Genomic DNA, 27665 nt, shown 5'->3' with positions numbered 1-27665 from the left:
TTTGGGATCAAGTGATGGTGTAAAGCCAGAAAAACTGAGTCAAACCAGGTATTTTTATTGAAATTTGTCTCAGCAGCGCACTTGAAGTACAAATCAGTGCAGTACTTGTACACAATCAGAAAATGAACAATTACATGCAAAATGTACAAAAAACCTGAGCTGCAGGGCACTGGAAGTATGAAGACTGGAGGCTGCTCAGAGCCACCACACAGTGTTGTGTAAACAAAAACAAACACATTGGCACTGCTTATTCACGGAACACACAAACAATTAAGACCAGATTTAAGAAATTGTTTCATCCACAGGTTCACAAGAATGGATAAATAGGAATGAATGCAGAGAAGTTTATCTTCATGTCAGACTGGGAGTGTCTCTGAGCCTCTGCTGTGTTGCTGCAGGATGATGACAGTGACAGAGGAGGGAAGAGTGAGGGTGGGGCAGGTGGGCGGGGAGGCGGGGAGGCCTTGTCACACAATGAGGGAGTCCCTGCTCAGTGCAGAAGTCTGTTAGGGAAATACAGCGAGAGCCACAGGTTAGAGATGCTCATGCAGAGTCAGCGCTTCATGCAGCTGCTGTTTTGTGGGCTAAGCCAGTAAACGTGTGGATGGAGCTGGAATGCAAAAAAAAGATGAAAATCAAATAAAAAGTCAACTAGTCATGTGACAAGAAATGATTCAGTGTTGGAATGATATTTTTAAAAAAATCATCCATTTTTTCTTCTTACATTTTCTGAAATGAAAAATTAAAATGTTCTGCCTGAATTACCTTCCCTGTCCACTTGGGGGCAGCAGAACAAACTGTAAACATTTTTTTTAACACCAGGAGCAGATCAGAGGTAGCTTTGGGAAGATGCCTTTGACTCTGTTCTTTAGTTGGAGTCATGTGTAGATGTTGTTCCCATGTAACACAGGAACAAACCATGCTGACAAATGAGAGGATTCTGGCCGAACAGACAGAGGACAGTGTGTCTAGAAGTGGGTCAGTGGGACAGAGAGTCTGGTGGGTCACTGGGAATAAAAGAGTGACAAGCATCTCCTCCCCACCACCCAAAGCCTGAGGCACCCAGTATGGTATATCATCAAATGTCTGATTTTATTCCAGTGTTTGTGCTTGTTTCCAGTTTTGTGGTATTTAGTATTTTTCTTTGGTTTTATTGGAGGGGTTTTGTATTATAATGTCAGTCACAGTGTTTGACTAATTTATTTCCATCTTAAACATATTTAGTTGCACTTTTTGAAGCTATCTACCATTTCTTTATGCTCATGTTTCACCTCTTTGTTGCTGCTTTTCCTCATTTTTACAAACATTTTTGGTCATTTCCAATCTCCTTCTGTCCACATCTGCATATTTTTGATGTTTTTAAGACATTGTGTTGGATTTGCAGTATTGATTTAAAGACCCGCTCCTATAAGAAGGGTTTTGAACTTGCTTGTTTGAAAACGAGCGTTTTCGTGACGTAGAAGATACGCTGGGCGGGCCACAAGCTCCTTGCTCTCAGCAGTGGGGGGGGGGGGGGGGGGGGGGGCTCTTCGCCAACAGTCCCGCCCACAACTTAGAGGTGAATTTCTAACGAACTCCTGAAACTCCAGAAACTGTCTTAGAATAGGAGACAGGTTTTTGGATTTTTGGCTGAAAAACGGGATAATCATAATTAAAAGACTACAGGGAAAGCTTTGACAGTTGATCAAAAGATGATGGGAGTGAGACTTAAATCTTGAATTCGTGTTGCGGGTTTGTTGAAAGTTGGAGCCTTTCATTCGTGTTTTCTTAGAGAATCCAGACGTTCCCTTCTGGATCAGAAGAAGGAGAAGAACGTCTCTGATCCTCTACAGGTAACTCACCAGGTTTCGCTGTCTGTCGCGCTCGTCCCTGCCCCCCTGCAATGTTTGGGTCATGCCTTGGTGGGGGCGCATGTGAGAGACGGTCCGTGTGGGGGGCTCAACAGTCCTGTATCTCTCTGATCTTGGGGGATCTTGGGTTCGGTACCGCTCTGTGGTCTGGTCCGCCCTGCGGTACCGCTCAAACTCTATCTCAGAGTACGGAGGCAAATGGTCCTCCTCGTCCGGACGGTTGCTAGGGGACCGGCTGTAGTAGCTGTTGCTGCCCTTTCCTCTGGAGCTGCCTTTGGAGGGGGTGTCGCTGTCCTCGTCCCCCCTCGCTGCGCCCCGCTCCCCTCCCCGGGCTCTGGCCTTTTTCTCCAGCACGCTGTTCAGAAAGTCATCATCATAGCTTCTGCTCTGTGACGGTTTGGTCAGGCGGTCACTGTCCCAAGTTCCCCTTCTCCTCTGTGGGGGCGAGGGGCTGTGGCGCCCCCACCTGTCTTCTTCATCCGGGTAGAAGCGCCTGTGAGGGCTGTAGTCCCGCCTGTACGGCCGCTCTGGGGCTTCAGGTCGGCGTCCTCGAGAGTTGTAAGACCGAGCAAATTCTTCCAGCTCATCCAGGGAGCCAGTGCGCCCCCTTCTGCCCAGAGTCTTCCTCTGCAGGTGTTCGGACCGCGGGTTCCACCTGCAGCAGAGAAGACAAACACATCAGGCATGGAAGGATGGAGAAGGGGACCCTACGGACGAAACCCGTGCAGCAGTTTACCTGCGGTCCAGCTCATCATCTGAGTGGTTGACCTTGTCTCTCCAGGGCCGTCGGCTCTGCGGAGGCGGAGAGGCCCGCAGCTGGTCATCGTGGTCGTCGATGGGCGGCAGCGCCTTCATCTGGACCGTCTGGTAGGTTTGTCTGAAATCTGGGATTCCTCCATCATGAAGGGAGCTCAGCTCAGACAAGCTGCTGGCTGTTGGGGGGACACATGATTGCAGTTTAATCATACCGTCCAGCTTTTATGCTTTGAGTTTCCACCTTTCCTGTAATCAATCAGCAGGATTCAGCTGCTCCTCATGTATGCAGAAATAAGGGCAGATTTTACACAGAAAGACAGACATTTTCACATTCCAATGTCTCCAGTTTGTCCTTTAAACCAGCGGTCTTAAGCCTTTTTCAGGCCAAGGACCAGTTTAACGTCAGAGAATATGGAGCTGACGTTTGTGTTTAATATCTTTTAGCTTCCATTTTCTGAAAAAACTGCTTGAAACTATTAGTAACCCAACCTGTCAGACATTATTTTTGTGTACCGGCCCGTACGAGGCTGGAGTGGGTGTCGGATTTTTATTTTTTAGCTTCCCTTAACTTTTGAGGGGTAAGTTAACTTCCTTCTCTGTAAAATGTCTGCTTTAAACTTTACTTGTTTTCTGGATTTTACGTAGGAACCATTAAGATGTGATCTAGATTTTAACCCAAAACTGTCAAAGTGGAAGCTGAAAAATCAGATAATAATAAACATGAATCTACAGCTTGAACAACTTTATTAGCTTTATTAACTTATACTAATACTGAATATTATGCTTTATTATTTTGGTCTGTAGGAACAACTGTTGCAATAAAGCCGTATTTGGAGTAAAGTCTCCTGGTTTTTGTCTGCAGATTCATTTTTTCTTTGAAGTCAAAGACTTTTTTTCTGTTTCCTCATTGACTCTTTTATGTAAAAAGAAACTTTCCAAGCGCCAAGTTTTTTTTTTTTCTTAACTCTGCCAGTTTTGAAAGTCAAAAATCATCGTTAGTGGTGCAAGAATGCAGTAGTTTTCTAAATTCATACCTGAGAAACAGATTATGAATTAAACAGAAAAAATGTAGGTCATAGTTTTTGCTTTGCGGCCCGGTACCAACTGTCCCACAGACCGATATCGGGGACAACTCGCTTAAAGTCAAACCCCACATGATCACAAAAAGTTTCTAACACGTTACATTTAGTGAGACTTTAAAGATTCTTTTACACCTTTTGGGTAAACACTTGATCTTACTTTGATTTAATTAGATTTAATTTTGAAAATCAACATTTTTGATCCATTTTCAAACAAAAACAACTTTTAGCGTGTGGGAGTTTCTTTGATCAATGTAGGTCAAGGTTGTTCTGCTTAGGTCAACTTTAGGGGAGCAGATATAAACTAAAGCTGAGGATATTTTTAGGACACAGACCTGTGCTCTCACTGTTAAACCGTTTCCTTCGGTGTTCCTGGTTCTATTTAACATTACAAATCGGAAGTTCTCTTTCAAACAAAAGAAAGTTTCTTCAAAAAGGTGGAGGTAATTTATGGAAGTCATCGGCGTGATAATGCGCTCACAGCTAGAGACTAAAAAAAGGTTGACCTACTTGTGGCGTTACAGGGACTTTGATATGCAAATGATGAGGCGATATGCAAACAACAAATGTTAAAGCAAATCTGACCAGAAACCAGTTGGTATCAAAACTTCAGAATGTAAGAACTACAATTTCAGCAAATCAAGATCAAGCAGTAAAGTGAACAAACACTACATCTCCCATACAGTAAAAGATTGTCATGTATCAGAAAAAAATAATACTTTTGAACAGACTCTAAAACTTAAAGGGATCTTGGGTTGGCTACCGGTCTTTTCAGTGAAGCATGAATCCTTAAAGTTCCACTCCGATCACCCTTTGATCTATAGTAAAAGGGCTCCCAGGGATCTTTTATATATAATGATGCTGTTTTTAGCCTAAATTACAAAAGCTGTGTCATTTACAAGGACCTAACTTCTGCAGAGCGGCATTAGTTCATTAGAAATTCCCCGAAACATCGGTGCTCATCTGTCACTGGTCCGCCCCACAATTTTAACTTCCACTTTAGACACACACACACTGCATGTTGGCAGCACACACACTGCAAATACACACCACACACAGAGGGACCCCGGAGTGGGGGGGGGGCTCTACGGCTTGGCATCGGCTAAAATGCTATCGGCAAAGCGGGCCAAAGTTCTGCAGAACCTTCCAGGAATAGATTCTAGTTTAGTGACCTGATGGATCAGACTGATGTGTATAACGCTCTGAAAAAAGGCCGACATTGTGGCGATCAGCGTTACTAGTTTACTTCCAGGTGTGGGAAAGCCTGGCTGCAGCGGGGCAGCACAGACTGATATGTAAAAATCTTTGCCACATTAAAGCAACTTTCTTTCATTCTGTCATGCTGCTGCATCATCACACTTTATTGTTCCTGGAAAGAATTAGTGCCCCCCCTTGTTTTTTATTTTTGAAGCACCGTTCAGGCTCCTGAACCGTTTAAAAGTACTGGAGAAGCTACATTAAGCAATGTTAAAAATAAACATCATTTTATTCCCCAATAGAAACGTATTGGTTAAGGCACATTCATTCTTTGTTTTTTCTTAGACTGAATAATATTTTTTTGTGGAAATCAGACAATGTTGACTGTTCCCTTTCTATATTTTAAGTTACCAAAATAAAAGCACTACAAATTTGTTTGGGTAAAAGCAACTTATGTATGAGAAACAGTTGCAGTGCTTAACATTGTGATCATTAACTTAATAGAATTTGACCATTTTATTACAATGGAAGACATTGAAATTCAGGTAGAGTTTTTTCAAAGTCTTAATTTAAAAGAAAGAAAGAAAATATGTTCCGTTAAAATATCGGGATACATATCAATATATATGTATCGCCAGACTCTTTGCAATACACACCCTTAATGGACACACGTGTCCAATCCCACAAACAACGCAGGAGAGATGGTTCAAATCATCAACACTATTTATGCTGTAACAAAAAAACAATGTGATGTTCAATCATGCAATAATAGTTTTTTTTGTGTCTTCCTGGTTTATTGTTAAATATCTCTAAAAGTCTCTGACTAACCATGAATAGTGCTGACATAGAAGCTAAATACCAGTTACAAAAACATTGAATTATTTTTGTTCCACATTTTTAGGGGGTTAAAAATGTCAAACAAATTTCAAATAGAACTTTTTGGGGAAAATTAAACTTGTCCAGGGATTTATCCAACTCTATTCTCATATTAATAAATGCATGAATTCACTGGTGCCTCAGATCAGTACAGGATGTTACACACAATCCTTTTATTGTGCTTGTAATTCATTTGATTCAGGTAAAGTTCTGGTCTTTCACCACTAAACTTCCTTTCTTTCTCAAACCTTTTTAGAATTAGACTAGTTCTTTTTAGAGTCTCTCATACTCTTGTTGTGTGACACAATTTTAGCAAAACCTTGTTTGTGTTGTTTGGTTTTGTGAGTATTTAAGGGTTTGTAATCAGCAGACACAGTGGTCCTTCTGTCACCAGAGCTGAGACAGGATGTCATGGTTTGAGTTTGTTGTGTCTTGTTTTTCATTTTAGTTCTTGTTCTGTCTTGTTTGGTTCTGTTTCCTGTTTTATTTTGAAAGGTTTCCTGTCTTGTCTTGTTTCTTGAGTTTTACTTCCTTTGGTCCCCATCTGCCCTGATCGTGTTCACCTGTGTCTTGTCTGCCCTGTCTGTATTTAAGTCTTGTCTCTGCCTTCCTCCTGTGCTGGTCCATTAGCTGTAACTAGTTGTCATGGTGTTCATGTTCCATGTTTCAAGCCACGCCACAGTGAGTTTTTGTTTTGTCATCCTGCTCTGCAGCGCTTTTGTTTGTTGGCCATTAAACCCCCTTGCGCCTCCGCCTCTGCATCTGGGTCCTACCGGCTCTCGAGCCACCCCGCACCGTGACACAGGATTTGGCAAACCGCTGTCTTCTTTTTGCCGTCTTTGTTCTGTGCTTTGTCTTTCAAATGCTATCTTGACCCTGCAGACTCTGACATGTTTTGTTTCTCTGAGCAGTAAATGGTCTGACATCAGGACGAGCAAACCAACATTTACCCATAAGCCACCTGAGTAATTATGGTCACTCTGAAGAAACAAACCACAACTTCCTTGTAAATGTCGCAAAGTTCTGATTTCTTTTCAGTGTGTTCCCCGTGCTCTTAATTATGATTATGCCCTTTTTGCCAAAAATAACAAACCTGTGTTGTTTTGTAGGACATAGTTTCTGCAGAGCTCATTATTAATACAATTCTGGGTTGTGGGCGGGACTGTTGGTGTGGAGTAACCCTGCCTGTCCTTACCCTGCTACTGAGAGCTCTCTGTTTACATTCTCTCCTGCTAGCTTACAGCCTCAAGCTAATATTACCGGTGCAACAAAAATGGTGATCAATATTGGAGCTAGCCAGCCGTACAGTTTAGATACAGATTCCAGTTCAGACTAGAAAAACAAAAGCTATCAAGCCTACAAAACATTCGACTTGGATCTAGTCGAATACAAGTGGACGCATCAGAATGGAGCAGAGCAGGGGACATGTGGTCCACCCAGGGTATTTTCTACATCACAAATGAGCTTTTAAATTGTACTTTGTCATCTGCTCCTGATTCAAAATTATTTGAATAAAGAAATACTTAAAAAATGCAATTTTAGGAGGAATTTTCTTTATATCATGAGATAAATGCCACAAGAAAATCCAAAACACCATTTTACTTGGAGTGGATTTTTAACAGAACACTAGCCTTTTCTTTCCTTGTTTTTTTGTTTTTCTGGCACACATAAATCCCCCAAAAAGCCTTAAGTTTGTCATTTAGAGAAATGCCTCCAAACCCCACATGGCAAATTTTGACAATTGACATACTGTAGATCAGATAAAAGCTTTGTATCTCAACAGTTCAGACATTTGTTTTGATCAGACAAAGATGGAACATAAGCATTACCTCTAAAGATTTATCAGCGTACTGTTCTGAATAAATTAAAAGAAAGCAGCTTTGTTCCAACCTTTGAAGAATCCTGAAAGTCAAACTGTTTTGTCACCAATTGATTTCTTTGAATGGTAAATGGTGTATACTTATATAGCACTTTACTACCTTCTTAGAAGGCCCAAAACACTTCTTAGTCACAGTCCCATTCCCCCATACACAAAAAGCTATAACCAACCGGAGCAATAAAAGTGGATGCCTAAGAATGGAGCAAGCAGGACAGGCAGAGGTCAATCACTCTATCTCTGCACCACGACTGCCCATGGTACCTGTGGTCCAAAATTTCCCTTTTTTTTAAACTTGTCCTGTCCAGCAGCTGACCAAACACAAGAGCTGAAGGCCTCTTGCAATAAACAGTTGTTACTTTTACAATAGCGTGTTATGTATCTTTGGTCACATGAGGTGCATATTTGTATAAACCCCCTTTGTATTTGAGCCCAAATTTGATTGATATTAAATATCTTTGCATACATTTCTTGTTGGGTTGTTAGAGATGGGGGATTAACAGTAGAAAAAAGGGGATCAAAAGTTGGAGGATGAACAATGAATTGCACACAATACAAACACAGAGCAGCTCATATGCACATACATACTGTATATGTCAAGAATGTATCTTTCCTGTATGCATATAAATAATGTATTTGTGTAAAGGTGTGCTCATGTTCTACTTATACGAAAAAGCTAACAAACATGTACATATGACCAAGTTATCTAGTAGAAATGAACTGTTGGCACACAAAAAGGACACAGACACTCTCTGCCACACAGAGGCTGGCCTAATCTGTGCAGGCTTACGTTTGAGAGCAGCCACGGTACTGGAGGGGAACTGAGCCAGCTCCTTCTCTATGTCGTACAGAACTCTCATTGAGTTCTGCTCGGGTTTGGATGTCAGTCTGTAACCACTGCGCACTGCAGATGTGGACACACACACACACACAGCGACACACGAGGACAGGACCATGCAGAGACACACACACACAATAACGCAACTTTCATCAGATGTTAATGGACAAACATGCATGGCAGGACAAACAGATGCAGCGCTGCAGGAGCGCATAGAAATACTGTTCCACCAACCTTTCCATCCTTCAGGAAATGAAGATACAGAACGCTAAGCACTGGCATTTGTGTAAAATGTTTTTAAGTTTTGATCAAGTCCTGTAGAAACTTAGTGCCAAAGATACAAAGAACCATGGATTTGAATAAAAATGATTACCATAAGGTGATTTCAAAAAGGCTGCAATTGCAAAAAATTTAGAAAAGGTCTCACTTTGATGCCCATACTGGTATGAGCACAACTATTGGGACAGAAAATATCTTCAACTCTGTCACCCCCTATCCGTTTTAACGGCATACAAAACAGCATTTTCACTTTTTGAGTCTTTGGCTAAAATTGAAATTAAGATTTGGTGAGAAACATATACATATGGGTAAAATAAGAGTTTTCAACCTTTTTTCTGGATGTGTCTAAACAGCACACTAACATTTCTAGGGGTGAATAAACAGCTGCACGTCTGAGGCAGACAACAATGAATTATGACCCTAAAAAAATTACTACTGGTAATAATAAAAAAACCATTTTGGATGCTGACTAAGGTTGACATCCTCAGCAGCAGCGGTTCAGTTGGGATGAATTAGTTGAGTAGGTAAAGTTTGGCAGCAGTATTTTTTGTATTTCTACTTCAGGTAGTGATGTTTCTTGAGAAACATCACTACCTGAAGACAGATAAACTCTTTACCTGAGCTTTAGCTCGAGTGTTGACGTTCTTTCGACCACAGTAGCTCTTCAACCGTTTACGCAATGAACGTAATTCCAGTAGATTGTGAAGTGAAGAAAAGCAGCTTTGTGCTGATATGGAACATTTCATGTAAGTAATGGGTTACATATCTGTGTAAAGCCAATATTTAGCCGATACAGAATGTCACGGATGGCGTCGCGGTCAAAGATTTCCGGTTTGTCAGAGTGAATGTTCTTTAGATGCAACATCCCCGGTCATCCATTCAAAGTTCTACTGACACTTACCTCCAGCTAAGTTATTCTCCATTGATGGTACTGAGGAGATCTTGGGGTCCAGGTGAGATGAAGGTGCCACAGAAACCACAGCAGGAACACCAGGAATATAGTAAGGAAACAAAGGAACTTGAGGAGGATTTCTACTCTTTGCCATCTTTCCTGCTTCATACACTGCAAAAACAAAAAACACATTAAAAAAAACCCACAGAGAGGAGAAACTGCATGCAGTTAAAGACAAAGATTGATCCTTTTTGTTACTCACAGTGTTTGGGACAGCAGCAGGTGTCAGGACAGCAGCAGCAGCGCACATAGCAGCAGCACGAGTGAGGACAACACTGGCACCAACAGATCCCCAACAAGAGCAGGACCAAGACACTGCCCAGGGATACACACCCCACAAACGCCCACTCTGGAAGCAAAAAGACAAAACCATTAAAATACGACGATAAAAGCACTAAAAACAAGATGAAGCAATGTGAGGTCAGCAAAAGCAGAAGTTTACAATGTTTTCCCGACCCTTTAGAAATGAAGCATGCCAAATATAGCAAAGATCAACTCACAATAAAAAAATAACTGATGACTTCAGATGGATGCACACATTGTCAGATTTTAAACCATCAACAGTTCCAAGCCTCCCTCCCACTTCTCATTACACCAGCTAAACATTTAGCCTGTATAATGCTATTGACTCGGTGCCTCCAAATCTGAAATTTTGACTTGTTGAGTACATTAATAAGATGGACAAGAGAATGAATGTAATAGAAAATGCTCTGTTCTCCATCTGCAATTAAGATACAGTAATAAATCAAGCCACGAACTGTGCTGTACAACCTTTGGGCAGTACTTGCCCCCACCCTCACCAGTTGGCCCACCCTCATTGGCTGAGCGGCTCTCCCCCTCTGCCTGTGCTACCCTAGTCAGAGCTCCATTTTTCAAAATAGCAGCTTCTCTGTTGGTTATACTGTATCTTCAAAGCAACCATTTTATTTCTTTGTCGCCTGGAGGTGACTAACAGGTAGATATCATTTTTAAAAGAAAGTCAATCTTTGGATTTCCTTGGCAACAGAGTTTTGTTAACCACACCCACATTCCTAATACAGTAATTTTGTATGTTATATTGTTTCGATCAGCTTGAGACAGGGATACGTGCGTTCAATGTTCACAATATTCCCGTATTAAGTATGCACGCAAGAGGAAAACGCCACTTTTGCGAGCTTGCTACACTAACGCCAGTCAAATTTGCACAAACTTTAAAATCGACGTTTTTTGTTTTCTTTGTTCGCAACATTTTTTCATTCACTACGCCCAAAAATAATTTTCCCCTGGTACAAGGTGTGTGTAAATGTTGGTGATTTTTTTTAGTATGTGGCGGAGGTAACATTTTCGCTCAAAGGCGGAGTAAGACAGAAGAATTGGGGAAACAATCTTGTCTTTGAAGCTTAGAACTGTTGCAGGAGATAAGAAATAATCCTAGCAAAAACAATATACTGTAGGCTTTTTTAAAGCCACAGGTGGTGTGTATTCGTGTGTATTTTGGTTCTGCACTCAGTTTGTGTCTATTGGTTCTTTTTCCTTTGCTTTTGAGGCTTTTTGCATCTTTTTGAGTTTTTTTCTTTAATGAATTTACATGATTGCCCTTCCCTTTGTGTGTCCTCAGCATGTGATAATAATCTACGAGACACGCTAGTTAAAAAATGAAGGATCCCTAAAGCTCTTTCTGAGTCTTTTCCATAAAAAAAAACCTTTCTCACACACAAACAGCAGATTCCGTCATTGTGCAGCAAGAAGCAAAGGCTGCACTAAACCATGATCTGATTTGACAAATACTGGAAGAGAATGAGTAAAGATAGTCAGAGAGAAGTTCAGAATGACTCTGTTGGTTATAAAGACCTCTGATTGCATTAGTAAAAAGGCAGAATAAAATGCCAGGCAGAGAAAAAGAAGGTGCAGCAGAAGGGGCCATACCTGGCATAATCTCCACATCAAACTCAGGCAGTAGATCATGCTGCTCACCTGTCCGGCCTGCAGAGAAATGGAGAGCACAGGTGAAGGCCGGCAGAGGAAGCAGAAAGCAGGATCCAAAAGGCGAGGTGTGCATTGAAATCTGGTGTCTGCATTAAAGAATAATTGTCATGCACTACTAGAGGATTTCAAGAGTTAAGGTTTGACACAAACGGCCTGAGCATACGAAGCAGGTCAGTACAGAAAAAGAAAAAGATTTAAGACAAATTAAATTAACAGATGAGTCAGAGGAGGTTGGAATTACATTAGTGTCAAATTAAAATAAACTTTATTTATAAAGCACTGTTTGTACATTTGTACTTTACAGAATAAAAAGTGCAAACCATTGACTGTATAGGAGAACTGGTCTGACTGACCCCTCCCCCTCGCGTTTCAAACAGGAAGTTCCAAGAAGCTAAAATCCCATCGACTTCTTTAGAGAAATAAACAGCTATTAGTCATTCGATTTGTCAGAATAACCATTCTAAGTCAGACACTGTTTTTAAAATGGCCCAAAGCGCTTTCAAGCCACAGTTCCATTCACCCATGCACACACACAATCACACACTGATGATGGTTCTGCTGCCTAACACTGGTGCCAATCTACAACCACTAGGCGCATTATGGGCTTCAGTGTCTTGACCAAGGACACTTCAACACGTGCAGGGAAGGTGGGAACCAAACCTGCGATATTCTGATCAGAGGTCGACCGTTCTACCCATTGGCTGTAAAAACAACGGACAGCTCAAACTCTCCTTCCTCGTGTTTTCCCAAAAATTAAGTACCATTGATTGATTTCAAGCATTGTAGTCAAAGCAATAAAGAATGTAGACAGATTTATCAAACTCATTACAGAAATGATGAAGTGCATAGATAAAATAAAACAGAAAATTAAACAGACAAAGACGACACTTAAATCACATTTTCTTAATTAAATATAGTGATCATTTACTAAAGTCATGTAAAGCTTGATTTATTGCTTGAAAAGGAGTGGGAAGAAGCAAGCTTGCCATTGCCTCCTGATACGGGCGCAACTACCCTCGCCATTGACATAGATACATAGCAGGAAGTAATAATGAAGGATTCAGCCTGATTTCGCGAGAGCTGGAGTTAAGGCACTTTCTACAGGTGATTTTGTCACAAGAACAGCCAGACGGCTGGTTCCAATTGGGTTTTACTAGCGCAGCCAAAAGTCCACAAAGCTAAATCAGGGTCAGGCAGGCAGGGGTCATAAAACGAGTATGGGAGCATCAGAGAAACAACAAGAGTAGTCAGAATCCTAGCGAGATTCAGGGCAGGTAGCAGGCAACCAAAGTCAGAGACAAAACATGGTCAGGAAATCAGGAGATCAGGTCCAGATGTAACAGTAATGAAGACAAAGGCTACGTTCACACTGCAGGCTGAAAAGACCCTATTCCGATCTTTTCCCCTATGCGACCTGTATCTGATATTTTTATGACAGTCTGAACAACACAGATCCGATCTTTTCAAATGCGACCCAGGCTACTTGGGTATGTGGTCCTGAATCCGATACGTATCCGATCTTTTGAAATGCGACCTCCGTCTGAACAGCCAGGCCACATGTATACGACCCGTACGTCATTGATACGCTACAAACGTCATTATTCTGCGTTGAAGTGGACGGGAACGAGAACATAAACCATGGCGGACGATGCTGCTGAGACCAGTCAGTGGAATGGTAGCGAGGTCACCGATTGGATTCATATTTGGGGTGACAGCTCTATTCAGGCCAAACTCAACCGGGCAGTTTTGAAAATATTTCTAGCAAAATGGCCAAGCGTGGTGTTGAACCTTTCCCGCCATGACTTTTTTTCCCCCCTTTCTGACCGTGGTCAGAAGCGGGGGGGACACACGCACGACCCCAGCACATTCACATCCCCATTCCACAACAGTGGGTACAGACGATCCTGGCTCCAATGCCTTCTCAAAATGAGAAGATTGTAATTGTGCTGGCTCCTTTGTGAGAATAAAAGTAATACAACAAAAAGAGCTCCACTGTTGACAACACTGTTGTTGACATCCATTGTTAACGTTAGCTACTTCCGCAAATGAGTGACGTCGTTCGCCGTTGAGTACTCTTCTGCGCATGCGGGTCACTTCTGGGTCATTTCACATTCACACAGGAGATCACAAAAGTTTGCATTTAATTGGAAATGTGAACAGCCTTGCAAAAAAAATAATTTTTTTCAAAAAATCAGAATTGAGCATCAAGCCCTGCAGTGTGACCGTAGCCAGAGTGGCACAAACAATATTTTTTTGCACTGAGTGAGGCTCAGTGCAGTGTTTAAGTATACTGTGAGTGATTGCAAATGAAAGTCAGGTGTGTGGCATCCAGAAACTGTGCGCTGGGGTTGCTGGGAGATGAAGTGCATTCAGAACTCTGGAGACAGTTCCCACTGGTGACCAGAGGGGGAGACAGAGCTCTGACTGCTGACTTCACACCTTCATTCGTCCTTTGTTTTTACAGTCAATGGTTCTACCCCTTCATCACAGCCACCTCACTCAAAATAGTGAAAATTGTGTTTTTAACATGTTCTTGTAGCATTTCTCTCACAGTGGACGACATAAATAAAGGAAATTAAAATAAAAACATTTCTATTTCTTTATACAAATCAGGATGAATCAGGAGCAGGAGAAAAACAATGCAGTTTGAAAAAGCTTCGCACTTCACAAACAACTACGGATGAGGGCAGAGATGGGGGTTTGAAAACTGGGACTTCGACGACAGCATTATTCTACATCAGCTCTTAAGTGTACGTCACACAGGTTTGAGACAACAGGTCTTTGTGTTTTATATGCAGCATAAAAAGTTCAGATGTGTTGAAGGCATGAACAGAAATGTAGCATAAAAAGGCTGAGATACCAAATGAAACTGTTCATTTGATTTCCAAGTGCTTATTATGAGTCTGGAAACATTGTGATTATGTAAAGACTTGATGAAGAAGTTAAACACTACTGTCATTTGGGCACAGTGCTGACTAAGCTCTTTAAGAGTTTGAGAGGAGTGATTCATCTCCATAAGACTGTGTAACCTGAGAAAAGCCTGCAGCTTTGCAGCAGTGACAGAGGGAGTACACAGACTCCTGAGGAGTGAGCAATGAAGGGAGTGAGTGTGAAAGACAAAATGATCCAAACTGTTCAAAATTCTGCCAAATATTAAAAGCTGATAAGCAAGAGAGCAAGAAAGCCTATGAATAGCATCAAACCAGTGATTAGGCGGGGTACTTTGACATTATTTGAACATTTTGAGATTTCAGAGACTCTCTTGGTTTTTTTCAGTCATGGCTGTTTTTATCTAAACACTCAAACAAATAAAACTATGTGTATTTGTCACTTTTCAAGGCCAACTTTATTGTGTTTTAGTGCTCAACAGCTTTAAAAAAAAACTGTAGAAAAACAAACAACATGCTTCTCTGCTAACTGGTTTGATGTTGTATTGCCCATAGATCATTTACATTTAGTTTTTATTTTCCTGAACTTTTCTTCCACACCAAGTGTCTAATTTTTCAAGCTCAGAAATAAAGCGGATTTCACTATGTAAAGCTCTCCAGTTTGTATGTTACTGTTTACTTTAACATTTAGAGTTTGTTTGTGTTTTTTTATTTAGGATTTGTTCTCTCCGTTTCATTTTGCTATCAGTCTTCAAACGAAGGTACATTTTCCTTCTTGGCTTTTGCCTCACGTCTGACGCTGTTTAGTTATCTCCAAACTTTAAAACAGATCCCATTGGTTCTGTTCATACCTGGCATAAGTCCACATTTCTAGGCAGGATCCTTTTACAAATGGTGCTTTTAAAATGCCAATTTTTAAAACGCCTGAGACATGAAGAAATAACAGCAGCGATGCTCGTCCTCCTGGCCTGATAACTTCTGAATTCTTTCTTGATTAATCTAGCCTTATCTCCTGTTTGTGTTGTAAAACATTTAGTGATGGAGCACCCCGCCAAACAGACAAGATCTTGATACCAGAAAAGCTTTTAAAAACAAGTAAAAATAAAATCAAGTTGACATTTAGTCAAATGAAAAAAGAATCTTGGTATTTAGGGGACTGTGTTCTTCATGTCAATTGTATTTTATAGAAGATGTTTGAAGTCTGAAAGAGCTGCTGATATGAGGAGAGGAACGACTTCTAAATGAACTTTTAAAGTCTGAAGAACCCTGTGATAATAAGACCTGAAGGGCTGATAATCTACACAGACATTTCTTGACCTATAAGATAAGTGTCTCTGCAGTGTAATACAAGTCTGCCACTACAGAGGTAGGAAATCTTACACAGTTAAATAGAAACTAATAGAAGTTACGGTCATTTCTTCTTTGGTTGCTGGATGTCATAAGAAAGATGGTCAAAAAATAACAGACTATGATTTGGTTAAATACAAACAGTTCAGACACACTTTGAGAACCTTTCAGCTGTAAGGGCTTCAGGCCATCAGAGGGATCATTTTGTGTTTACCTATATGACAGAACAGTCTTCCCTCGCTTTTTCGCGTTTCAATATCTTCGGGTTCCCGTATTTGTGGATTTCTTGTGTCGCGCGACTTCTCCGGTTCATCACAAAAACAGTGCATGCCAACCTGTCGGCCTCGAAGAGTGTGCCAAAAGTAATACATTTCCATATATATGGAGACAGTTTACTTGGAAAGGCTTAAGAATAGGATGATATAGGCCCTTTAAAGCAAATAATTATACCTAACACTAATGTGACGATAACCGCATCACCGCGGTGATCAAAAATCCCACACCGTCACAGCTCTAACTGTGTATAATGGGAAGAAAGGCACGTCCTTTAAGCAAAGTAACCAAAGCATTCAGTGAAAAATTGACAGGCTCCAGTATGGCGATTTTGGAAAATTGAATTTAAACACAATCACACTGTTTTACTCAAACAAATCCAAATATTCAGTGTTAAATATTTTTATGTTTTTAGGTGAAACAGCTTCCTTTTAACAGGATTTAATGATGACTTCATTTACTTTTCCTCTGGACTGAAAAAGGGATGTCACCACACTTTGTGTCGTCAGTCTTCTACCACACGCCCTCCTCTCCAGTACGAAAACCGGGAAACACGTTTGCTTTCTTTAGTCAATGAAGACTAAAAAGAAATGCAAACTCCGTCACAACGCCGATGTGACCGAGGCTTTAGATTCTGTGTTTAACACCAAGGAGGTACTAACACTGAACATCAGAATGCATTTCAGATTTTAGCAGTTCAGTAAATATGGATCTAGTTGAGTCAAACTGCATTGATGTGTCCACATTAGGACTGTTGGAGCCATTTGGGTGGAATTGTATTGTATATAATGCATGCATGCTCCCGTCACGCCTTGGTCCCTGTTGGCTCTATGCATTATGGGAGCTGCCGTGCCTTTTGAGTGTTATTTTTGTTCTTTTTTATTGAAAGTTACAAGGACTCCTGGCTTTGCCTTTCAGTAGATAATCAAGATCTGTGTCATTTTGAGACATTATTCGCTTTTCAAAGCAATTATTGTTCAACATTATCCATCCAACATGGGGAAAAACACAAAAGTCACAAATTATGACAACTTCAGAGCTTACCTTAAATACAACTCTAAAAGTATGGTCATGCAGTTGGCATTTTGGGGCACATAGTTTTCCTAAAACTCTGTTAAAAAAACTCAAATTGATGATAATCACTGAGATGCATTACTGTGGATTTGGTCTAAATACTGTTTCAAAGAAAAAAAGTAAGAAAAATTTCTCGAAACTTACATCCAAAACATTTTGTTTTGGAGTTTGCTGCACATTAGGCCGGCACAATGAATCACAAATTTATCGTCGTCGCAATATCTAGCAGTATGCAGATCGCAAAAGAAACAATAACAATCTTATGGCAACTTGAATTATTCAACGACTCAAATAAATTCCTTTATGCATTTGACCAATCAGATGGAGGCCTTTGTTGTCAGATGTTCGCCTCCTATATAGACGAGGGTCATTTGGAGTATAATTTTAGTTATGTTGACTTTTATTTAAATTAAACTGTAGCAGTGAAATGGAAATTGTGTTTTTGGTTATTGAGCTATTTTTTCATGTATCGCAAGTTATATTGTCATCGCAATATTGATCACTACTTTTGCAAATCGCGAGTTTTCTTCATATCGTACTACACATCTTCAAAGCTTACAGGAAATCTGAAGGTGCAGCAGTTTTACACACCTCTTAATTCCTTACTTTCAGCTGCCTTTGAGAAAAGCTTACATGTTTATACTGAAAAGCCCAACAGTCTTCTTATCCTCTCAGTTGAAAACCCACACTCTCCCGTGAGCTGCTTGTAATTAGATTAGAGCAGTGGGGTGGGGATCTTCTCCTGACTTGAAGGAAGAAAAACACCGTGACTCTGATTGTTTTTGTGCAAAAAGCTTTGCTTGAATCTTCCTGGTTACTCGTTTCTTTTTAAATTGAGTCCCATGAAACTTCCTTTCACATGTTCTGACTGGTTAAGATTTTGTTTTCCTGATGAAAACCCTCAGACCTTCAGTAGTAAAGCAGCCACTGCGTTTCTGTGGAGGACTTGTACATTCATTTACCAAAAAACAAACAAACATGGAAAATAAAGAACTCTAATGCACACCAACCCTCCACAGAAGACATTTTGAATTCACTGCAGTCCTTCAGGGCCCTGCTGGAGAGCCTGAATGATTCAAGGCTTACCCATCCAGCCAAGTGCATCCCTGAAGTGCACAACTGCCTAACAATAGGGTCTGTCATGGAGGATCAGCTCTATGTGGAGAGGGAAATAGTACTTTGGCTGTTTCCATGGAAGCTGCCATGTAGACATTTGGGAATGCAAAGCGACGGAGACTCCTTTTGTAAATTGCAACCGTTAATATATGTGCGAGGCTTCACAGAACCTAATGCAAGTGCAGAAACACGAAGATGTTGTTTGGAGTTTAGAGGAATTCAGATGTGGCCTTACCCAGAACCAACAGCTCCAGCTGTGCTTCGTTCTTTCCCTCCAGATCATCGGCAATAATAACTTTACAGAAGTACACCCCGCTGTCCCCCCACCGCAGCTCCCCGATACGGAGGTCAGCCTCTGCACAGGAGCACAAAGCACACTTGGATTGATGTGTTTTCCATTAAAGTCAGGAGAATGACAAAGCAGGAAAACTACAGCGTCTGTAAATCTTTTTATTAGGCATTTCTTTTAGGAGGAACCTGTGCATGACTCTGATAAGGATTAACTTATCAAAGGTTCACATGTGAACAAAGGAGGAGGTGGTGGTGGTGGTGGGGGCTCTGTCATGTGACTGTGGTTCTTACAATACTGGCAAATGAAAACAATAGAGTTGTATTTAAAAAGCATGTGTGGTGCTAAAACAGCAGCAGTCACTCCTGACGCCACGCGTTTTGATAAAAAAGGCTAAAACCAAACAATTACTGTTTATGATGGAGATGTCTCTGCCTTTGTAGTGCTCGGCCAGGGTCAAGGAGGCTCCCAGCAGCGAGGCCACCACCCGAACTGTGCGGCTGTTGTCGGAGCACTCCAGGTGAGCTGTGGCTCCCAGCTCAGAGGCCGTCCTGCCCAGAGTCTCCGGCAGGGTGAAGGAGTCTCGCGTGCGATCCCGGCAGTACGACTTGTACCACCACTGCACCACAGGAGTCTGCCTGGACGAGGTTTGGTAGTGACAGGGGAGGACCACGGCCTGGAATAGCATTGCCAACTGCTGCTTCTCCGGCACTGTGACATGCACACCGTCGCAGACAAAGACTGACACACACACATCCAGACAAACACACAGAGAGAGTGTGGGAACAGAGGCTTTGTTTACCTTCTTTCACTTATCAAATGTTTTGCACATAAAGCAGATAATAATTGAACCCCCTCAGCTTTAAAAGAAAGAGGACAACCAAATGTTAACTACCTTTAAAAACTACTACTATCTGTAGTTTTTCCCTCTGAGCTACTAGAGTTAGAAGTAACTGAGACTGTCCCTGTTGTTACTACTTCTTATACTTTCTATCACAGTTATTTATGTTGGTGCCTTTCAAAATAAACAACAATTACTCAAACCTTGGTCAAAGTTGTGCATGGAAACTTTAGCAGAATGTGCTGATACTGCATGTAGGTCAGTTTGAGAACAACTGATGCAGCACAAACAGGCCCGTTATTATGAGAAACTTGGTTTAGTTACAATAGCAGCCAATCTAACATGCTTACATGGTCTTTAACAGTCTATTCTTTAGTCAGTCTTACCCACATTAAAACACAAACATTGACCTCATCAGGATATAACACAAAATGACTAAGTCTATCAATGTCAATACAAGAAAACTTGTGTTTTTGGTGTTTTTAACATGTTCTTGGAGCATTTATCCAATGATGGAGGAAATTAAAGAAAATTAGAAGAAAAAGAAGAAAATTAAGCACAAAATTGCATTTCTGAGTATTTCTAAATTGTGGTGAATTAGGAGCAGACAATAAAAAATACTGTTTGTTAAAGCTTGTAGTTGGTACACAGAAACTACAATCGGGGGCCACAAGGTCCCTGCTCCGCTCCATTCTGATGCATCCACTTGTAGACAAATAGATCCATGTACGTCTTTGTTGTCCTCATCTGAGCTGGAATCTGGATCCAAACTGTAGCTCCTATGGATAGCTCCTGTATTGCTCATCACTTTTGTTGCAGTGCTAATGTTTGGTTGAGGTTGTAAGGGGCTGTAAGCTAGTGGGAGAGAGTGCAAACAAAGGCATGGGGGTAAATGAGCGCTGGCTCACTCCGCACTACAGGCTCGCCCACAATTCAGAGGTGAATTTCAAATGAATACAATCTTGAATATGAAATTAATGACATCTTGTAATCCTTTTTTTAAAAAGTATTTGAGAAGTAAATTTTTGCAGTGTGCTCTTGAAAAGATTTATCCGCATTTTGGCTCATCCCAACTTTATCTTGCATGCAAAAGTCTTGAATGTACCAGAAACATTTCAGTTTTTTTTAATCAATTCCAGTAGAGCCTCCGTTAAACTACAATTCCCATAAAAAAAACATTTGTTATGGTATCAGAAACGAACACAAACAGCCTCCCACACACATGTCAAGGACAAAATACAGCCTGCCAATAACAACACATCATTGTTAACAGCTTCTTCTGGAAGATTCCAACTTGTAGAAGGTTTTCGTTTTATTGTTGGTGACTAATTTTGTGCTGTCTATATATTTATGAGAACTTCAGGGTCATGAAAGTTTCAAAACAGAAGGTGCTATAAATGGAAAAAATGCTAGAAATTAAAGATTTATCAGTAAAGATTATACCAGGTTTGTATTGTATATTTCTGGGGCTCAGGCAGGAACAAGGAGAAGGTGTGTGGGAGCATCGCTGCCGCTCAGCGCAGAGGTCGGAGGTTAAATTCCAGCATGTGTGGGGGGCTGGGGAGGCCTGCAGGGAGGCAGGGGGGGGGTTGTCATCACACAGGCATGAGATACAGGAGTTTGTACACTCATGGGTAATTTCTGTTAACCATCTCAGCTCTAGGTGGGGCAGGAACTTCTCCGAAACATTCCCTGACGACAGGAAATGAGCAAGGCAACGGACCTGCTTCTTCTCAGGACCGGAGAGAGCAGCACACACCCTGCATTTAACACTCTTATCTAATATCCACAATTATTCGGATTCCCTTTGGATCTGACCAAACGGGGCTGTAGATGCTTTCAACTTTTTAGGAGTGGGGAGACAAACATCTAGATTTCTGCAAACTCTCCAGCAGAAACTCTTCCAACACTGTTCTCTCTAGTGAAGAAAGGTTCTGCAGAACTGTCAGATTTAAAGATGTCTTAATCCCAACGCGCTGTGGGAACCAAAATAAACAGTTTCACACAAACTCACTCTAAAACTGCTACTCCTGCTGTGCCAACACACAGCAATTCTTCAAACAGGACCTCGTGATTACTTTCTGAAAAATATTAAATTTATTTACAATTTAACTCTTTTGTGAAATTCTGTTTGCCTTGCTGTTTGTTTTCCCTGAACCTCAAATTTGTTCTAATAAGAAATGTAGATGAAGTAATCTGATTACCTATAAGACCTAAAAACTACAGGGGTGAGTTTAAAACAATCCATTATTTGATAATAGTGCTGAGAAAAACTTGGGATTTGCGATTTTAGTGATCAATATTGCGATGTCGATATAACTTGCGATACATGAACAAATATTCAAACAACCAAAAAGATCTTTTCCATTTCACTGAAGAATTTCACCCCTAACAACAAAGGGGTCCATCATATTGGTCAAATGCATAAAGGGATTGATTTGGTTCAGTAAATACTTCAAGCTGCCATATGATTGTTTTAGCACATTTAAGGTTACCATTTATCACACGCCAACTTATCCGTTATGTGTATTGCACAGCTTGATATTGTGTTAACGATAAATTTGCCATTTTTTGTGCAGGCCTATTTGATACGTATGATACTGATCTCTACTTAGAAAGACTTTACTTTGAAAACATTATCCATGAATCAATTTTCTTTATAAAAATGTTTAAAAAAAACAACCAGGTGGTCTCCGTTGAAATCTCTTCCGTTCTAATTTTTTTTGAGAATTACAACAGCAAAAAACTCCAAACCGGCTGGGCTCTAACCTCATCTGCTCAATAATGAAATAAGATGAGCTGCAAGTAAAAGTTGAAAAATCACAAAGTGTCCGTGTCACAGATATGATGCTTTTGTTCATGTGCTCATCACGATATCGCCAGTCTGTTTTGTTTTTCCTTCTTAGTTTGCTCACAAATATTACAGAGCCAAACGCTGGGGAAGTTTTAAATATTGACCAGTATGAACAGTTTTTTAATTCTGTTTGTGAGTCAATCTGATGACAATAATATTAGGCACAAAGCAGCGGAGTCCATGGGTGGCCTGCTGCATGTTTATTTGTGGGTGTGGTCAACTTTGTCACCTTCACTATATTGTCAAACATTGTTATATTTTCAGAATTCACGTTAAAAATATTCTCAATTTGCCATAATTTTTTTCCAGAATTTGCTACAGTATTTTTATAATACGCTATAATACAACAGTTGTATTACAACAGTACAACAGTTGTTGTGAGGTTAGCGCGGGACAGCAGGCCTTCAAACTCAGTCAGAGAGAGACGGAAACACAGCGGAAGTGGCCATCTTTCAGACACAGCAGCGGGAAAGAAGCTCAGAGAACGGGAAGAATCCGGATGATTTCATAAACCCCAAAAAGGAGATGTGATAATGGATGTTTTTGTAGAGCTCTTCAAAATAAATAAGCCAGATATCTCAACATTACATAGACACCGCTCCATGTAGCTACATCAATCAATGCTGAAAATCAAAGGAAGAAAATACACATTACTTTTCAAATGATTAAAAATAAAATTTTCTCCAAAGAGCAGGGTAAAAAGACACCATCAAGGTGGTAACAGACACCATGCTTGATAAATATGGCGATTTGATTAGAATCTAGACCAATCAGCAGGCTGTTTGATGGCAGACATGTCACGCTAAACCGAACGCAAAATCAAAGTTAGGGAAAACGTGAGATGAGACACAACGCATGTGAAAATATTTGTGTTGCAAATGCAAAAATTTTATTTAAAGCAAAAAAAAAAAGTGTTTCAAAAGCAAATATTTAATGTTTTCATTGCAAATGGTGTCCCAAGGTGCATTTTTACAACAGAAAAAGGATCAAACTTGCTTTCTTCATATGCTGAAGTTGATAAATTTTGTCGTTTTTTTTTTGTTAGGGCTGCGCGATAAGACCAAAACATGTGATGTTAGTGATCAATATTGCGATGATGGTATAACTTGCGATACATGAACAAATAACAAAACAAAATACAACTAATACATAATTTCCATTTCACGGCAACAGTTTTTTTCATTCATTTTTCTCTGTCTCTTTCTGGGTCACAGGGCTGCCGGAGTCTAACCTGGGCAGTAATGGGCGAAGGCGGGATCCACCCTGGACAGTTTTTTTGGTTCTGTTTTTTTTATTAAAAATGATCCCTGGTTACATAGGAGGCGGGCATCTAAGATAAAAAGGGCTCAATTCGATTGGTCAACAACATGAGGGGGTCCATTCAATTGGTCAAATGTGTAAGGGACTATTTGATCCATTAAATACCTGAAGGTATTGCAGTTTACAGCACATGTGCAATACACGTATCGCACAAGCTCATAATGGAATGACGATAAATTTGTGATTTGTTGTGCAGGCTTGCTTCTTGTTTGTAATATAGAGGTTAATTCTAAACTTTATGTTGTGATTGCTTAAACAATATAAATAACTATTTGTTTAGCTATTTGACTGTCCATCTTCAGAACCTGCTGAATCCCTTTTACAGTCACAGGGCTGGTGACGCCAACCCAGCTCCTGTTGGGTAAAGGCAGGGTGGACCCTGAACAGGTTTGGAAACTGTCTGTTGCAGGGCCACACAGACTCACATGCACACCTAGGGGCAATTTAGAGACACCGATCAACCTATGAAGCATGTTTCAGGACTGTGGGAGAAAGCCGGAGAGCCCAGAGAAAACCGACACATGAATAGGAAGAACATGGAAACTTTGCACAGGAAGGACCCAGCTGGGATTTGAATCAATATTTGTGCAGTGGGTGCACTAACCACAAAAAATTAAAGAAGAAAAAAAGATCATATTGGTCATTTTTTAAGAATTCTTCTAAATTTTAACTAGTCCAGTGATTCAAATAGAATCAGATCTTTATCAAACATGCTTTAGCTGCAAAGTGTTTACATCTCAGACAAACAGGAAGAGGTGACTGAGCTCCTATTTTTATCCCTGGGGTGCAGTGGTCTTCCCTTTGTTTGATTTTTTTTAAGGAGCAGACCATTGTTAAGACCCCCCGCCCTCCTCCCCCTGTCCCACAAGAGAAGAAGGGGAAAAAGGTCACAGCCTTTCGACCAATCAGAGAGCAGAGATCCTTTCAGCTGAATGCGAACAGACCAATTAAATACAAGAGATTTAAATCAAACCGTTATTTCATTCCAGACCCTCCTGTAGGTGCTGGCTCCTGAGGAGATCCACCATGGACCTGTTAACTGCTGTTTACCGAGACTCACTGAAGGCTAATGACCGGGCTGCGGGCCTGCAGGTGTCTTTTCAGGATAAGATAAACCCTGACAAACAGAGGGGGTTCCTCCAGGTCACTGCTCTGTCTGCCCGCTGATAGTCGCAGCCCGTTTCCTGAACAGACTTTTCCTCCCAAAAGCCGCCTCATTTCCGCCTTTTCTAAGGCGCATTCCTTCACATTGACTCATTATTTCGATCAAACAAATCAAGTCTAAATACAGTCTGTTTTTATAAATGTAAGTCAACTATCATTTAAGGTGGTTTTACGTGTTTTCTATGCTCCTTTCTCTTAAAAATTAATGTTTAAGCAATTAAAAAGTTGTTTATTAACCCAAATGATCGTTTTTGGTTTTTCGTCCCTTAAACTAAGTTTTCCCCCCCACTTTGGCTAGCTTAAAGCGGTCCTAAAACGTAATGCCTGTAAACATTACTGGGATTTTACCCAAGAAACGTTACGCAAATCACAAACATAGACAAACAAATGTGCTACAAATATTAAAAAATATATAATACTATTTATCACAAAATTTAGAGACCAAACCAAGCTGCTAGCGGCGTCCTCAACATCCCGCAGCCCCAGGGTGAGCTGAACTTATGCGCTCAACAACCTGTTGCTGTGTGGAGGAAGTGGGCGAACACCTCTCAAAAATCTGCGTGGATCAAATCAAACTCACCCAGTGCTGTGAGGAAAGTGGCCGCCCGGTAAAACGTCATGATACGGTCCGTTATTAGAGCGAATCGCGGTTCATCGGTGGGGTTTTCATGTCGTGGCTCGCGAGGAACCTGCTGCCTCCGGCTGCTGCTTCTAACGGGACTGAACCACTTCACAGAGAGGTGAGTCTAGCAGCGGCACGGACGGACGGGGGAGAGTCTGGCCGAGCCCTCTGCCGTGGGATTAATTAACCGGGTTGTAACGCTGGTGTTAACGAAAACAAAAACAAAACGTTTTTTTTTGTTTGTTTGGTTTATTTAAAAACATAAACAAGAATTTCACCACACTTTTTTACTCTAAAAAATTATTAAGCGTTATATTAAAACTTTTTTTTTACATAAAATTAAGGACAATTGTCAAAGAACACAACACATTTAACAGCAATTTAGTGATTAATTTTCATGAATTGTAGTCCATTAGCACGGAACTGAACGGCATTTAATATTTAATTATTTATTAGTATTCTACATAACGGCATGATTAAAGACTATGGGCTGACGTAATCGCAATCACGTGACCCAGTTTAATGGCTGGTCAGCTTTAGAGGAGTTGAGCTGCCTTCACAGGTGACAGGTGAGCTAAACGTTCTTCAAATTGACTCCGCGGCCCACATATTTTTAGCTGAATTCAGCGTTTACTGCTAAAATTCGAGAATAAAAAAAAAACTTAAAACGAAGTTAAACATCAATTTAGGTTCTTAAAAAATGCGAATTAAAATGTAAGACTCCAAGATCACCCGCTAAAATGGTAAATGATGGCGTAAACTTGTATAGCACTTTTCTACCTTCCTTAAAGGCCCAAAGCGCTTTACAGTCACAAACACATTCACCCATTCACACACTGGTGGCAGTTCTGCTACTCACAGGCGCCAACCTTCCACCAGGCAAGGTGGGGTTCAGTGTCTTGCCCAAGGACACTTCAACACATGAAGTGTGGAATATTGCGGGAATAGAACCCACAATATTCCAAGTTCAACTACCCTGCCGCTGCACCACAGCCACTACTGTGTGTAAAGTTAGTGGCAATTACTTAATTGTTTAATAAAAAACTATGAACAATTAGAGAATTGTTGAATTAGTTGACCAAGCTGTATTTTCCGCACTATAAGGCGCATGTAAAAGCCTTCTTTTTTTCTTTTTTTTTTGTTTTGTTACAAAAACTCCTTATAATCCACTTAATAATGCGCTTTGTAATGCAGAGCAGTTTAAATATGGATTAATTCTGGTTTTGCTAACTGATTGACTTGGTGCTCTATCAAATTGTCAGTCTTTTTTTTTTTTTACAAGCTGCCGACAAGGCTAACGTAGCTAACATATAGCACTTTTGGACTGCATGTTGTTGTTAACGTGTTACTAACAAGGTTGGGAGTTAGCATAGTCACAGTAAAGTTTTTTTTAGCAGTATCAGTCTTTTTTAAAACATTTTGCAAACAAGGTTGGGAGTTACAGGTATTGTAAATATGCTAACACTTCTAAAAAATGTGGCTAACGAGTAGCGCATTGCAAATAAGTTGGAGTAATTGTGAATACAGTTATTTAAATCCGTCGGATTGCTCTGACCCTTTTTGTCTGGCTAAATGCAGTTTATAGTTCCATTCACCTTACATATGATAACATAGACCATTCATTGACAGTGCGCCTTATAATTCAGTGGCCAGTCCCTATGTGCAGAAAATATGGAAAATATGCAGTCTTTGTAGTTAACTGCAGCCATCAATTAATTTCTCCCACCATGATCAGATGTGGATCTTCTCTGAAACTATATTCCATTATTTTTTCGTGAATTTTTTCAAATCATCTGTGTTTTGACATCCAGCTGTTTAACTGAAACTAATAGATTCTACTATAGCCATGTTCAACTCTATAATGTTTACAATAATGTGTCGTTAGGAGCCCATGCATACCTCTATTATCAACAAATCAACACTCCTTTTTATCAAGACACTAAGATGTTTTGGCTTCCATTTGTCAAAGACAAGTTCTATAGTTATTAAGTTCTATAGAAAATATAAAAAATATATTTAAAAAACTCAAATGAAAATAATAAGAGGAAAGATAGGTCATACTAAGGACCCTTTGAAGAACATTTGGGTTTGCTAAAGCTTTACAGTTGTTTGTTGTTTCAGAAATTGAAATAAAAGTACTTTATTTCTTTACTTTTTAACTGAAACTTCTATTTTATATGCTGACCACCATCATCTTGTAAAATGACTT

At 40.4% G+C, this 27665-nt stretch overlaps 1 protein-coding gene across 9 annotated transcripts; it reads right to left on the bottom strand.

Moving 5' to 3' along the window:
- Positions 1–35: 35 nt before the first annotated feature.
- On the bottom strand, positions 36–27439 carry LOC101170883 (immunoglobulin-like domain-containing receptor 2). 9 transcript variants are annotated; one of them, XM_020712860.3, is made up of 10 exons: positions 25415–25652; positions 19067–19396; positions 18602–18721; positions 11609–11665; positions 9906–10052; positions 9653–9814; positions 8425–8538; positions 2587–2782; positions 1842–2505; positions 36–610 (listed from the first exon to the last, which is right to left on the bottom strand). In XM_020712860.3, exons 1-10 carry the CDS (start codon positions 25452–25454, stop codon positions 554–556), a joined length of 1887 nt encoding a protein of 628 aa, XP_020568519.1. In that variant the 5' UTR covers positions 25455–25652; the 3' UTR covers positions 36–553. The 9 variants fall into 9 exon arrangements, with proteins under 9 accessions (XP_020568519.1, XP_020568520.1, XP_078796293.1 ...); XM_020712861.3 differs by having other exon boundaries at positions 36–503; XM_078940167.1 differs by lacking the exon at positions 25415–25652 and adding an exon at positions 25277–25355.
- Between the last annotated feature and the right edge of the window lie 226 nt (positions 27440–27665).

The sequence above is a fragment of the Oryzias latipes genome, chromosome 21 (genome assembly GCF_053564925.1).
Source record: "Oryzias latipes strain Hd-rR chromosome 21, Olatipes_Hd-rR_3.1".
In the NCBI taxonomy this organism is placed as follows: Eukaryota; Metazoa; Chordata; class Actinopteri; order Beloniformes; family Adrianichthyidae; genus Oryzias; species Oryzias latipes.
This window is presented reverse-complemented; position numbering and strand designations above follow the sequence as displayed.

What these genes read in the sequence shown, in the direction of transcription:
- LOC101170883 (XM_020712860.3), bottom strand. Translation starts at nt 25,454, where the DNA reads ATGACGTTTTACCGGGCGGCCACTTTCCTCACAGCACTGG. An exon ending in AGACATCTCCATCATAAACA is followed by an intron (nt 18,722 to 19,066) that starts GTAATTGTTTGG and finishes GCTCCTGTGCAG; the next exon opens with AGGCTGACCTCCGTATCGGG. An exon ending in GGAGAATAACTTAGCTGGAG is followed by an intron (nt 8,539 to 9,652) that starts GTAAGTGTCAGT and finishes CCACATCTGCAG; the next exon opens with TGCGCAGTGGTTACAGACTG.